We start from the raw sequence: 14,749 nt of genomic DNA on the forward strand, positions 1-14,749 counted from the left end.
CCCAAACCTTCTCGGGTAGGTGTGTTCTCCGCTTCCGAGCGCTCCCCCTCGGCACCCCGAAAGCGGGTGGGACGACGGCCACAGTCGACAAGTGCCGGCGGTTGCTCCGCGGCGCCTTCTCCCCGCTGCGGTCCTTTCAGGTGCCGGAACAGCGCCTTCAGCCCTGCCTTCGCGCACACCCGCAGCCGGCTCCGGAGCCACATTCTCCCAGCTATTCCACCTGAAAGCGGCTTTTGGTACTTGGTCGGTGTAAAAAGTGGGCTGACAAAAGTTAGTGGAGGGCATGAAATGGCCTCGCCCCTGAATCGACATTAGTGGGCAGAGGGAACACGAATAAGCACGTTACCAGGTAGGTGGATGGTGCCAATAGGAAGACCAGCACGTTGACTGGAAAGGGGACGTGGCGGCAGACAGGTAAAGCCGGGGTCCCCACAAGCACAGCCAGAGATCGCCGCTCATCTCACTTACCCAGTCTCCGTTGGCGCGGATCCAGTCGGTCAGGCTGCTGTCAAGGTAAGCGGTCATCCAGGCGGCAATGCTGTCGACCAGCGACGCCATGTCCCTCCTCTTGATGCTCTCCACACACAAGGTGCCTCCGAAGACGAAGAAAGCCACCACCCGGCCCCAGTTGACCCCATCGCGGAACAGCTCCTCGGCCACCGCGTCGAACCGGGTACGGGCAGTATCGGAGTCGAAGCGGATCTGCAGTGCAATGTCGGCGAACTCCTGCTGGTACTGGCGTTCGAAGCTGTCGCCCACCTCCCGGAGGACACGGTGCGCCTTCTCGGCGGCGGCGGCCGACGGGCGGGGACCGCTGCCCTCGGTCGGGGTAGCACCGGCAACGGCCAGGGGTTCCTCCCACACGTAGCCCTGCCGGGACAGCCGGTAGTACAGGTAATGGCAGACCAGTTCTCGGTTGTTGTACATGTTTGGGTCAGCCAAGGAGCGACGATCACGTTCAAAATGTGAATCCCCGATCAGCAGCCGCACATCCTTCGGGAAACACCTTGCAAGTCCACTCTCCTGCTCTCGGCTGTCAACCCCGTGGGCTTCCCGTCTCTTCAGACCGTGCTCAGACGGGCTGTTATCCCTCCCAACATGGTCTTCAGCGATGTTTCCAAATCCACTCCGTTCTGTTCCAACGTTTAATCCGCCTCCCCTTGTTGCCAGGATGAACTCACCGCAAATTGATCTTCCTTTTTTTTTGAAAAAGAAACTTTCTTAAAATCGCCCCGACTCTGCCCACATAATAATTCCGCTCCTGGGGCTTCCCGAACCAGCAGAAGTCTTTCTGCTCCTTCCGCTCGGGGGGGGGGGGGGAGGAACTGGTCTCTTCCTCGCTCTGGTGAAGTAGGGCTTCTCCGAGCTGGTGGGCAACCACGCTGCTCCCTGGAGATGGAGTGGGGGGAGGGCAGAGAATCGCAAGGGGGGGATTAGTGGCAATGATCACCGGGCGACACACACAGCCGACAAAATGCCGCCAATCCCCCCCCCCCCCCCTCCCGCCGCCTCCCTCCACCCACCACCCCCCTCCCCGACGGCGGCTCTGATTTTTCGCCCCGCCAGTCCTGGCCGGACCGCTTCCGCGCTGACGATGCGGAAGAGCGAGGGGAGCCGCTGGATCGCCCACCCGGTCCTGCCGACGCTTCGCCCCTCTCAGCACCGGTCACCGATCCCCTAACAGCTCATGAGTTTTTTTTCCCCTCCTCCCGAAAGGCACGTAATTTCCTGCGCGTCACCGCGTTGTTCATTCAGTAAAATCTCGGCGAGGGGGCAGAGGGAGGGAGGGGGACCCTGGGGCTGACAGGAGGCTGCCAGATCGGCCAGTTGGTTCTCCTCGGGGAGATCCCCAGTAAGACAGAGGATTTCCCAATTCGCCCGTTATCACAAGTGAAAGTCGGGAGACGCTGTGATTGTAGCAAAAAAAACACCCCGAAAAATGCCGCGGGAACTCGGCATTCTTCGGGGTGGATTTTCCCCATCAGTTATTACGGCGGGCAGGAGGTGGTCAAGCAGTGTATCAGCCCACTGTGCACCCATTCGATGCGTGGGTCGAAACGACACAAAAAAGGGATCCAGTGGATCAAGAACATTCCCAGATGATTTCCCAAATCGGTTGAATTGTTGAGCTTTTATTTTTTTTAAATGGAATTTGCCTCCATACACTAGAATAAACAGCAAAGCGGCGTGAGAGACCGTCTGGGTGTTTTTGTCCAAAGATGTAACTCTCACATTGACGCTGTTTCGCTGCATTATTGCATCTGTTGTACAAAGCCCATGAATGATTGGCGCAAATGAATGAATGAAGTTATAAAAGTAATTGATTGATCTTAAACCACTGTTATGTGACCCCCCACCCCACCCTCAAATGCACTGTGTGCGACGACATTTCATTCCTGCGCTGGTCCGGATAATTGAGTCGAAGACGCCAGGTGTATTGCATCACAGGGAATCAACAGGAGTGGCTCAGTCCAGTCACTCTTCAGTCCACCTGTTGCATTTATTTGCATTTTGCTACAATTTGAGCATGGACGGTCGTTGACATTTTTATTTCGTGGCTGCATCATCCGGTCCTAAAAAAAACTTTAATTTTCTTGTCACGATTTTTTTGGGGTCACTTTCTATTTTAAATGCTCAACAGCATTTGTGATGATACCGTCTGTAAAGTGTATTTGCTGTGTGCCACGACTGCAGCTGCCCCAGTCTTCTATCTCCTAAACCTAACGCAGCCTCTGAATTACGAAAAGGAGACTTTTTTTCCAATTGATTTCTAAATAATATAAAATCAATGAATACAAATATAAAACAAAATCCATTAACTATAATGCTACAAGAACTGAATTGCTTCAACATTCCATCCACTGATTATCTCTTCCATTCCATTCCAGGTCGTGGTTATCTCTCAAGGTCAAGGATTTTGGCCTTCATTCTCTTGATCCTCAGAGCGGAGACACGTGTACTGGATGTTTAACGTGTACCTGATGTTGCACTCCAAGAAGAACACAATACTTCATAAATCAACCAACAAGTTCCAATGGATAGAAGCCACTGCGATTCAAAATGATGGATTTGTTGCAGCCTTTGTCTGCCTTCACAGCCATTGAGTTCAGAGTAACTTTGAATCCAAGTAGTATACATTACGGTAAAGGATGGGGTTTCTTATTCTTAAACAGACTCTCAGCATTAAGATGTGTTGATTCCATCTGGTTTGTGGCTGATGAGACCTTTTGTGTGACCTGCAGACTTTCCACAAAGGGAGTAGCAGGTAGGTCGTTTGTGAGGTTGTGCTCTCCTTTCAGAATCTACACTGGCTTCTTTCAAATGGACATGCAATACTAAAATGGTTCATAACCATTTTGAGCAATTGGACATATGGAGTCCCACAAGTTAGTGGAATGTTACACTTTTCAAGAAGACTGAACACACTCTAATAATTTCCTCCATCCATCAGTATCAGAAGTTATTGTTACATTGCAGACCAGCAGCAATAGAAATTCACCAAGACAGTGTTATTTTTTAAATATATTTCTTAATATCTACTAGTAATAAAACACATTAGCTAACTTAACCCCACTATGTGTGAATATACCCTGTACTTGTCTGTGCGTGATACCCAAACCATTACAGCTTAGGCACAATTCTAGAAAGTCATTCCAAAGTTCAGTCTTATAAATCCTGTGTTGAAACTCAGACTTTTAAACTGATGCACAGAAGGAGGTCAGAGAGATTGAGTGATCATAACTGCTGAAAACTTACAAATCCTCATTGAGTTGCTTCCAGAGAAATGTCCTTTAATACAAATGGCTTTCACAATTCCCCTTTTTCCTTGCATGGGGAAATGATATGTGTGACTTCCATGATGCTTCCAAAATCCAGACACAGGTCAGTCGAAATGACCATCACAATGGTCATGTTCCAATGTAGGAATTCATCTGCTTCCTTTACCCAGATACAGCTCAATCAAAGTGACCGATCCTTTGGTCACAGTAGTTCAATAATTCCCCTGACAGGGGGAATCATCTGAATTGTCAATTTCACACAAAATCACTCCACCTTTGTGTTCAGCAGATGGCTGGCTGATCAATATTGAATCCCGTTTCTTGAAGTGTCCCAAACATATGACTCGCTGCAAGTGTCCCATGTGTGTTCCTGGATAAACAACCATTATTCTTTTGTCTTCTTCCAGAGCATTAACTTTGTTTATAGTTATCACTTAATGGTGCCACTCGCTCTCATCACAAGCTGTGAATGGTTGCAGTTTGCACTAATCCTTAAAATTACAGTCACACTAAATAAAATGTGCGCTGCTACTAATTGTCATGAAAATGTGTCATGAAATTTGTTGTTTTGTGGTCGCATTATTGTGCAAAAATTACTGCAGATTACATTTCCAAATACACTTAAAAAATAGTATAAAAGAAGAAAAAAAGTGAGGTAGGGTCTGTGGTCCATTCAGAAATCAGACAGTGGAGGGGGAAGAAGCTGTTTTGTACCATTAGGTGTTTGTCTACAGGATGCTGTACCTCCTTTCTGATAGTTGCAGTGAGGCCTGGTTGGTGAGAGTCCTTGATGATAGAGGCTGATTTTTTCAGATGCCGCCTTTTGTAGATGGTACATCTGTAGAAAAATGCAAGTTTTTGGTGACATACAAACCTTCTCCATCTCTTAAGTAGAGCCACTGAGATGAGCCTACTTCATGATTGCATCCTGGCAAGTGTCTAATAGTTGCAAAGCTCAGAATATCTATTTTAGCAGACTGGTGTTGGGCATGTAACTAAGCTGGAAAAAGGATATGGACTTTGGTTCACATTTGTGGATTTGGAGACTGTCCCTGAATTGGATTTGGAGGTCAAATGAAAGAGTAAGGTATACAGTAAACGGCATGTCCCTGAGGTGCCTTGATCTTAAGGGTGGTGAAGAACACTTGCCTTCATACAGGGCAATGAGTAAAAAGAAATAGTGTATATCATGGCTAATGTGATTTATGGTGTGAAAAATAAAAAATTTAAAAAAAAAATAAAATTAAAAAAAAACACAGGGCAATGAGTATAAAAGTCAGGAGATTTTGTTGCAACTTACTCAGGTGTCACTTGAAGAATGTGAGGGCTTTAGAGAGGGTGCAGAGGAGGTTCACCAGGATGTTGCCTGGATGGGAGAGAATTAGCTACAAGAGGCTAAACCTTGACAGGCCCGGGTGTGTGATCCAGCAGCACCCTCTCACTCTGGATATGACTGGAATTTACATTGTCAGCAGTGTGTCTGCACAATGCACAGGACCTGCAAAGTCGGATGCTTGCTGGAGGTTGTAACATACAAGGCAGGCATCATTGCTGCCTAGCTGTCCATGTAACCATGTGTTGGGTTTGTGGTCTTAATTATTGAACACTCTTCCTCAGACAACCCAAGGTCATACTGGTTTACTGAATAGCAGATTTCATTATAAATGTCTGTCTTTATTGACAGGTAGCTTAAGAATTTGTGCACTGTTTTTGGGTGGGGGGGGGAGCTTATTATGAGTCTTTATTTTTGGTGGGTGTTCTTATACAGTGGAGGCACCAGATACTGGGGCATCTTTTCAAATTTGATTGTCCACAGAAATGTATAAATTTTGGATCTACTACACTCAGGAAAGCATATGTGATTTTTTTGGCCAACGAATCGATCTTAATCTCAGTGCAGACTGGTGTCATGCAAGGTTATTCAATTTTTCTCACCAGTGTTGCAGCATATTATGTTCAACAATCTTCATTAATAGTGACACTATTATTCATCAATGACAGGAAACTTAATCTATGCTGCACCTAACTAGAACCTAGATCACTCCAATTGAGGTGTATTATGCAGAGAGCCCTGGCATATGCTTGTGTGCAAAAGCCATATTTTAAGTTGTTGTGACCTCGCTCTATAACATCTTGAAAAATAGATTAATATTAAATAAAGAAAGCAAGGCAACTACATACTTACTAGCCTCACTGTATTTTATAACCTTTTAGTAATAGAACATACATAATTACAGCACAGTACAAGTCCTAAAGCCCTCGAAGTTGTGCTGACCTGTATAAACTACTCAACAATCTAAAGCATCCCTAGCTCATACCCATAATTCTCTTTCTTGCATCCATGTGCCTGAGTCTTTTAAATGTCCCTATTGTCCCAGCCACCCCTGGCAATGCATTTCAGGCTACTCTCTGTGTATATTTTTAAAAAAAACAACCTTACCTCTGACAACTTCCCAAGACTTTCCTCCCCTCATATTATGCACGGTTTCTGGTATTTCCTACTGTTGCGCTTGGAAAATGGTGCTGGCTGTCCACTCTATCTACGTTTCTCATAATTTTGTTAACCTCTATTGTCACTTCTCATCCTTCTTCACTCCAAAAAGCAAAGCTGTTAACTTTGCCTCATAAAACACACTCTCCAAAACAGGCAACATCCTGGTAACTCTCCTCTGCAACCTCTCCAAACCTTCAACATCCTTCCTTTAACGAGGCAACCAGAACTGAACACAATATCCCAAGTGTGACGAACCGGAGTTTTATAGAGTAGAAACATTACCTCACAGCTTTTGAATTCAATTTCCCAATTAATGAAAGCCAACATGCCTTCTTAACCACTCTATCAACCTTCACGGCAGCCTTGAGAAACCTATACATTTAAACTCCTCGGTCTGTCTGTTCTTCCACACTGTTAAGAATCATTCCATTAACCATGTACTCTGCCTTCAAGTTCAACCTTCCAAAATGATAAACTTCACACCTGTCTGGATTGAACTCCATCTGCCACTCTCCACCCAACTCTTCATCTTGCTGTAACCTACGACAACCTTCTATGCAATTCCCAACACCTCCAACCTTTGTGTCATCTGCCAGTGAAATTAAGAGGTTTTTTTTTCCCCCCCCCACACAATACTAATTCCACGCACTATTGCTACACTATGGTCCATGGTCTTGTACTGACAAATCAAGGCCACTCGCCAATTGGAAGAAAATCATGTTAAATTCTGTTTCATCAGTCTGGAACCAGAGGCATTAATATTGACCTCCAATTTCTATTAGCCTCCCTTTCCCAGTCTCTCTTTTCCTACTCCTCTGTCTCCTTTCCTCAGCTCCCCACCCCTCACCTTTTCTATCATAGCTTTTTCACTTTCTCCAATCACTAATCAGCTTCTTTCCCTTCTACCCTCCCACCTATTACGTGTGCACCTGTGTTCCTCCCCTCCCCCACTTTATTCAACATCTACCTGTTTTGCATGATTTTTTGACAAAGTGCTCAGGTACAAAACATGACTTTCCTTTTACTTCCTACAGATACCTGCTGAGTTTCTCCAGCACTTTTGTGCATTGCACTTGACACCAGCAACTGCAGATTTTCTTGTTTAACTTTAGTTGTCATAGATTCATAAGGTGATTAACCAACCTGAACATCTTCATCATCTTCCTTTAGCAAGTGCCCACTCAGATTAAGTGGAGTCAGCCCTATGATATGATGCACCTTAGCCATTGGATGGTGTTGAAAGGCTTGCAATTGATTTTGGAATTATGGGTATTCATTGTAATCTGAAAATGGATGAGAACCTGGCTAAAAGGTAGACAACAAGTTTGTTTAGGAGGCAACGAAATGAGAATTTACTGTCAAATACATCAGTACTGTGTACAGAAGCATTAAAGGTCTCAAACGTCAACACAAAGTGCAGTTGCACACTACAAAAAGATAATATATATAAAAGGAAGAGACAAGAACATAAACAAGTACTTACAGTTGGGCGGCACAGTTAACATAGCAGTTAGTGCAATGCTATTTACAGCACCAATGATCCGTGTTTGGATCCAGCACTGTCTGTAAGGAGTTTGCACATTCTCCCCATGTCTGCGTGAGTTTCCTCCCATGTTCCAAAAACATACAGGATTAGTAGGTTAATTGATCACATCGGTATGTTAGGGCGAAGCAGGCTTGAGGGCCAGACTGACCTGTTATTGTGCTGTATTTCTAAATTATTAAAAGTTATAAGATTATAATCTAAGTGGACAATGATCCTAAATGTATTTTGAAAACTTAAAAAAAATGCTTGGAGCATGAGAAAAAACAGGTAAGCTTTATTTAGACCGGAATGCAATGAGGTGGTCATAAGATTTTAAATATTGGTTATGTTTTGTCGTAGATCAATAGAGAAAATAACAAAACTATTTAAACTATCTGCAATGCTTTCTGAATGGGCTACTGAGAGCTCCAGAAAGGCCATCTTTAGGTAATAATTTAAATATTCTCCTTAATGCGTCACATAACTTGCAATATAATGTTTGGTTTCATGATTAAAAGTGGATTGTGATAACAGTTTATAGCCACAACTCCCATCTCTCACCTTGCCCTTCTGAAAGTCTGTCTTAACAGTTGTTCAGCAGATCTTTGCGATATGGAAAGTTGTCATTGATTGCTATATTTTTTTTTAAACAAAAGGTTTGACAATACACACACTTCTACTCTTTGGTGCAAGTTCTAACAGACTATTAACAGGTGACTTGCTGTGTAGTTTCAATGAGCAGTTTGTAAATCCGGTTGATGAAAGATGGTATTTGAAGTTGATTCAGTGATCCTCACTACACGAGATTTAGGAACAGTTCCCAGTAGTGATTCCAGATCCCTGGGTTTTGATCTTAAAATGTGGCCTTCTGTAGAGAGATAACTTTTCAAGACTTATTTGGGGAAAAGACATCCACTCAGATAATTGTATCCCTGCTCATATGAACAAATGTTGATGCACTTTGCAGATGTACATCGGAGCTGGCAGTTGATGTACAGCTGGTATCATAAAGGGTAGTGGAGGTTAATTTCACACCTGTGTTCCAACCCCCACTCCTCCCCCATCTTCACCAAATCTATATTTTTTCACACCTTTTGTGTTCCAATCTAGCTCTGATCATTAGTGAATAAAGCCACAACACTCTCACTCTCCGAAAACTGTAAAATGGTGGTAATGTTGCCACCTTGTGGCTAATCATGGGTTGATTTGCAGAAGTTGGTCTCACTGAGCAGTATCTGGGGTCACTCTTTGGGCAGTGCCATTGCATGTATTCGATGAGAAGTTATAGGATAATGCTTTTTGTTCCAATAAACAATTTTTTAGAGATCTGGAATGCAGCCTGCTTAATCATTGAGGAAAGAGGAATAAGTGAAGAAACTTTAACACCAATGACAGGAATTCCAGCTTGAAACACAACTTCAGAGGCAAGGACCTTGGAATTACTATGAAGCTATTTTGAGACAAATATAGACCCATAATGAATAGGCATGTTGTTATAATACTGATGACCTTTCATTTGTGCTTTTCCAAAAAGAAACAACAGCCTGCTTTTTTTTTTTGTTGCTTTTTTTTTCGAACAATGAAAAATGTTTACAGGTAGACCCCAACTTACATTGTAAGTTGAAACAATACTGCACTCTTTAAGCGGCCGTGTAGTGGGCTGAGCGAGCGTGCAGCGCGGAGTCGCGAACCGTCGCCGGCGTGGTTCTGTGGGCTGTGGAACAATTAAACAAACAGGAGAATACTCACCTCAGCCAGCGGTACTGCGTGCTGGAGAATGGCGCGTTGTTCCTGCTGAATATCCGGCCAGAAGGCGCAAGAATCAATTTAAACTTGCCAGTCCCATGGATCAGAAGTATTCCAGTAGCAATGTCCATGGAGCCCAGGATATGCGGGGTATAAAAGAACATTGTAAAACTTGAATAAAGTCTGTCTTGAGTTGACTAATCTGCCGTGTGCGTTTGTAATACTTTAGTAGTTCTACCATAGTAGCCAGTACAATTGGTACCCTGACTGCAAGGTTCAGCTGAAGTTTGAGTCTATTGTCATAATGGACGCAGCTGCCGCCACGGCGGTAGTTAACGCAGTGAGACTTCTCTTGCCTTCTTTCTGGACCCATCAAACCTCGGGTTTGGCTTATTCAGTCTGAAACCCAGTTTAGTCTTCAGGGCATAACGGCGGAGGACCAAAGTTCTGGCATGTCGTAGGTGCATTAGATGCTGCTACCACATCTTGAGTAAGCTAATTTATTGCCAATCCCCCAGTGGAAGCCCAGTACACCAGGTTCTGCCAGTTTCTCCTGGATACATTGGAATTGACAAGACACGAACACAGCATGCAGCTTTTGAATATGGAAGGCCTGGGTGACAAGAATCCTTCAGATCTAATGAATGAGATGCTTGCCTTGGCGGATGGTCATTCTCATTGCCTGATCTTTGAAACACTATTCCTATCAAAGCTCCCAGCTCGTGTTGCCATACCCATCACTAACATGGATTTCTGCCATCCCCATGACATAGCACAGGAGGCTGACAGGCTCCATCGTCTGCTCAAATACATCCTGTTTTGGCAGCAGATACATCTCCTGCGTCCTACGAGCCTCCTGTATCTGCAGTTCAATCAAATAAGGAGGAATGTGCTGACGTGCGTCAAGGGTGGTGTTTTTACCATCACTATTGGGGAAAAAAATGCCAATATGTCCAGCCATGTACCTATTACAGGAACAGGAAAAAGGCGGGAAACAAAAAGAGCCGGCTGCCAGTAGTGGCCTCGGCACCTGGCGCAAATACGGGCCTAGTGTATCTTCACGACGACGCGGGTAAGTGCAAGCTTCTTGTAGTCACAGGTGCTGAAGTGAGTTTATTCCCGCCGACCTATTTTGAAAGAATGCATAAACAACAACACCTGGCTCTTTGAGTGGCAAATGGAACTACCATTCCCAGCTTTGGCACGCGACAGATCACAATTAGAATAGGAGGGGCCACATTCCATTGGAATTGTATCTTAGCTTCTGCTGCTCAGCCCATTTTGGGTGTGGACTTTTGGGTGTGGACATGAAATGGAGGAAATTGGTTCATGCCACCACTTTTTAGACGTACCCGCTGGCATGCAGCAAAAGGAGAGTTTCCCAGCTCGGGGTACATATCCTGCACAAGGATGCCTATACTGCCCTGCTCAGCGAATTTCCCCATATTCTCACTCCTAATTTCAATGCAGCAAAAACACCCCATGGATGGTCTCATTACATAGACACTTCAGGCTCACCAATTCATGCCAGGGCTCATCGTCTTCCACCTGACAAACTGCTGCAAGCAAAGGTGGTGTTTACGGCAATGGAGGAGTTGGGTATCATTCGACACTCCAACAGTCCTTGGGCATCACCATTACACATGGTAACCAAGAAAACAAGTGGATGGAGAGAGACCCTAGGGCAATTACTGTAGGCTTAATGATGTTACTACACCCGACAGGTACCCGATTCCTCATATTCCTCAGATTTCGCTGCCCATCTACACCATTGCAGCATTTTTTTCCCCCCAAGGTTGATCTGGTCAAGGGATATCATCAGATACCTATCCATAAGGATGACATCCCTAAAACAGCAATTATTACCCCTTGCAGGCTTTTTGAATTTCTGAGAATGCCATTTGTATTGAAAAACACTGCTCAAACCTTCCAGTGGCTGATGGATGTTTTAGGCAGGGTAAGTTTGCATACATTTACTTGGATGACATCCTCGTAGCAAGATCACCACCTGCATTCACACCGCCTTTTCCAAAGGCTAGAGGAATTCAGTCTTACAATCAACCCTGGCAAATGTCAATTTAGCAGATCCACCATCGACTTCCTAGGACACAAGATCATGGCCGACGGTATATTTCCCTTATCCAGCAAGGTAGACGCAGTCAGTGGTTTTTCCAAACCTAACACAGTTAAAGGACCGCAGAAATTTTGGGGCATGATAAACTTCTATCACCGGTTTATTCCTGCAGCTGCTGACATTCTTCGATCACTGTTTCAGATCCTCTCCACCAAGCACGGGGACATTACCTGGACATTAGAGGCAGAGGTTGCATTAAAGACTGCCAAAGAAGCAATGGCCATGTAGCAATGCTTGCCCATCCCAACTCTGAGGCTACCTCTGGCTTAGCACTGACACCTCGAGTACGGCCGTGGGTGCGGTTCTTGAGTAGTACTTCAATGGCCATTATCAACCCTTCGCTTTCTTCAGCAGACATTTAAAGTCAGCGTAAGTTAAATATAGTATATTTGATTTGGAACTGTTGGCATTGTACCTAGCCACACGGCATTTTCCATATATTTTGGAAGGTCGCCATTTCACTGTGTTTATGGATCATAAGCCACTAATTTTTCCCTTCAGCAAAATAACGGATCCATGGTCGGCAAAACAGCAGCGTTCACTTATCGTACATTCAGGAAAAGACAATCTCGTCACAGATATGCTGTCCAGAATGACTGTACATCATATTCAGGGTGGAATTGACATTTCTGAATTGGCCAGTGCATAGGCTATAGACACCGATGTTCAGGCATACAGTACAGCCATTACTAACCTGGACATACAATGGATAGCACCACAACAGGACTGCCCAAACCTTCTTTGTGACATGTCTTTGGGCTACCCAAGACCAATGATTCCAGCATCATGGAGGTGACACCTTTTTGACCAGATACACGGCTTGTCTCATCCGTCCATCAGAACATCATTCAAACTCATGTCAAATAAATACATATGGCATGGACTAACAAAAAGACGAAACTCAATGGGCATGTAAATGTACCTCCTGCCAGACTGCCAAAATTCAGCGGCACACCAAAGCACCTCTTCATCCTTTTCCAGCAGTACGCAGGAGGTTTGAACAAGTGCATGTAGACCTGGTCGGGCCATTGCCAGTATCTCAAAATATGAGATACATTCTAACAGTGCTGGCCAGAGGCCATCCCAGTGACACTGAAACATTTGCTAGGGCATTCATCATCAATTGGATCACTAGATTTGGTGTCCCAACGCACATAACTTGAGACCGTGGAGCATAATTCACCTTTGCATTATGGTCTGCCTTTGCATGCTTTTGTGGCACACATCTGCACCACACCATGGCATACCATCCACAGTCCAATGGCATTGTGGAACATTTCCACTGGTAACTAAAATCCGCACTGAAGGCCTGACTCACTGGTCCCAACTGGGTCGATGAGTTGCCATGGGTTCTACTGGGAGAGCGCACGGCCCCAAAGGAGGATATGTCTGCATCATCTACAGAGATGGATTATGGTATGGTCCTAACAGTTCCAGGGGGCATTCATTTCACAACCAACTCTGACCTGGATGTCCTTAGGCAGCTTCAATGTGGTATCACTAACAGCAAACCTATTCCTACCAAATGGTATGGAATCCCTAAACAGCATGGACGCTGATTTTGTTTTTGTACGCAGACAGGCCTCAGGAGCGCTGTTATAACGACCATTTGAGGGCCCTTTCCGCGTGAGAGGGATGGGGATGTGTTTACTTGGGACAGTGGGGGGAATTCGTAGCTGTTTAGTGCAGACAGACTCAAGCCTGCCCATGTGGATCCCACTTCACCCATTTAATGCCCCCAGCCCAGATGACGTGGGCATCCACCCAAGGCACATGCAACTGGTGATTTAGTTTCTGGCAATGACTCTGGGGGTGATGTTGCAGCCATGTGGCGGGCCAAGCGAGCGCAGTGTCACGAACTGTCGCCGGCATGGTTCTGCGGGCTAAACAAATAAACAAACCGGTGAATACTCACCTAACAGAGCAGTACTGCATGCTGGAGAGCGGCACGTTGTTCTGCTGAGTATCCTGCCAGAAGACGCAGGACACTCACAAGGATCAATTTAAACGCCAGTCCCATGAATAGAAAGCATTTCAATAGCAATGTCCCACCTTGTCCCATGGAGCCCGGGACATGTGGAGTATAAAAGATTGTAAAACCCAAATAAAGTCAGTCTTGAGTTGACTAATTGGGTGTGTGTGTTTGTATTACTTTAGTAGCTCTACCGTAGTAGCCACTACACTCTACCTTTTGTTTTATTTAAATACTGAAAACCTTTATTCAAAAGCCATTTACACTGCAATGTACACAGCTGAAATGCTTGAAGAATATTTGAAGCATTGCACTAAGATTAATTGTTGGATGGTATGAATCAAATGCGCGGGCAGCCAGGGAGGGGACCCGCAGTCAGGAGCTCGGATGTGAGGGTGGCAAGGGCGTTGGGAGTGTGGATGTGTGGGCAGCCAGCGCAAGGACCCGCAGTCAGGAATTTGAATGCAGGGGCAGCCAGGGAGAGAGTCACTGTGTCGCATATCGCAAGAGCGAGAAAACATTGGAACTCAAATTAAAAATACAGAGTATTTGTAACTTAAAAATATTGTAAGTTGGAACATCACAAGTCAGGGTCTATCTGCATTGTAAGAGATGGTTAACACTAAATAGAAGTTCACTGAAAACATTAGTGTACACAAATTTATGGAACAGCACAAATTGAAGCATACTGTATATTTAGTGCAAAACAAGTTTATAGCAACTTTCATTGACGACAAGACCAGGGCAATATTGCATTATTTTTTGGCATCTTGGGTTTTAAAAGCACAACCCAGCAATGAGAAATTAGAACTGATTGGATAATTTCTGAGGAAAAAGCCATGGTTGTTTGGTTGAAGAACTAAATTATGGACAGATTTAATAAAAAAAATATACTAAATCATGGTGGTGGCAGGGGAGGTGGGGGGGGGGGGAGGTGGTGACCCCCCACCTTTCCAAAATGTTTAATCTTGCATTCATGTGTGAGTTCTTAGACAACACATGGATGAAGGAAAAAGTTCTTTAAAGTTGATGTAAACAGCATATGAGGCATGCCATGGGGCTGTAAGCCTCCATTACAGATCTTGCATACTCTGTGTTA

General features: G+C 44.8%; 1 protein-coding gene across 2 annotated transcripts in view; it reads right to left on the minus strand.

The window, feature by feature from the left end:
• Positions 1-1,209, minus strand: part of LOC138751629 (apoptosis regulator Bcl-2-like) — a 171,480-nt gene extending 170,271 nt beyond the window's left edge. The window contains exon 1 of one of the 2 annotated variants that reach the window (XM_069914161.1): positions 469-1,209. In XM_069914161.1, coding sequence (XP_069770262.1) covers positions 469-927 — 459 coding nt within the window. In that variant the 5' untranslated portion in view covers positions 928-1,209. The remainder of the gene's footprint in view (positions 1-468) is intronic. The other variant, XM_069914160.1, reaches the window with a different exon arrangement.
• Positions 1,210-14,749: the final 13,540 nt, after the last annotated feature.

Source organism: Narcine bancroftii, chromosome 1, assembly GCF_036971445.1.
Source record: "Narcine bancroftii isolate sNarBan1 chromosome 1, sNarBan1.hap1, whole genome shotgun sequence".
Taxonomy (NCBI): domain Eukaryota; kingdom Metazoa; phylum Chordata; class Chondrichthyes; order Torpediniformes; family Narcinidae; genus Narcine; species Narcine bancroftii.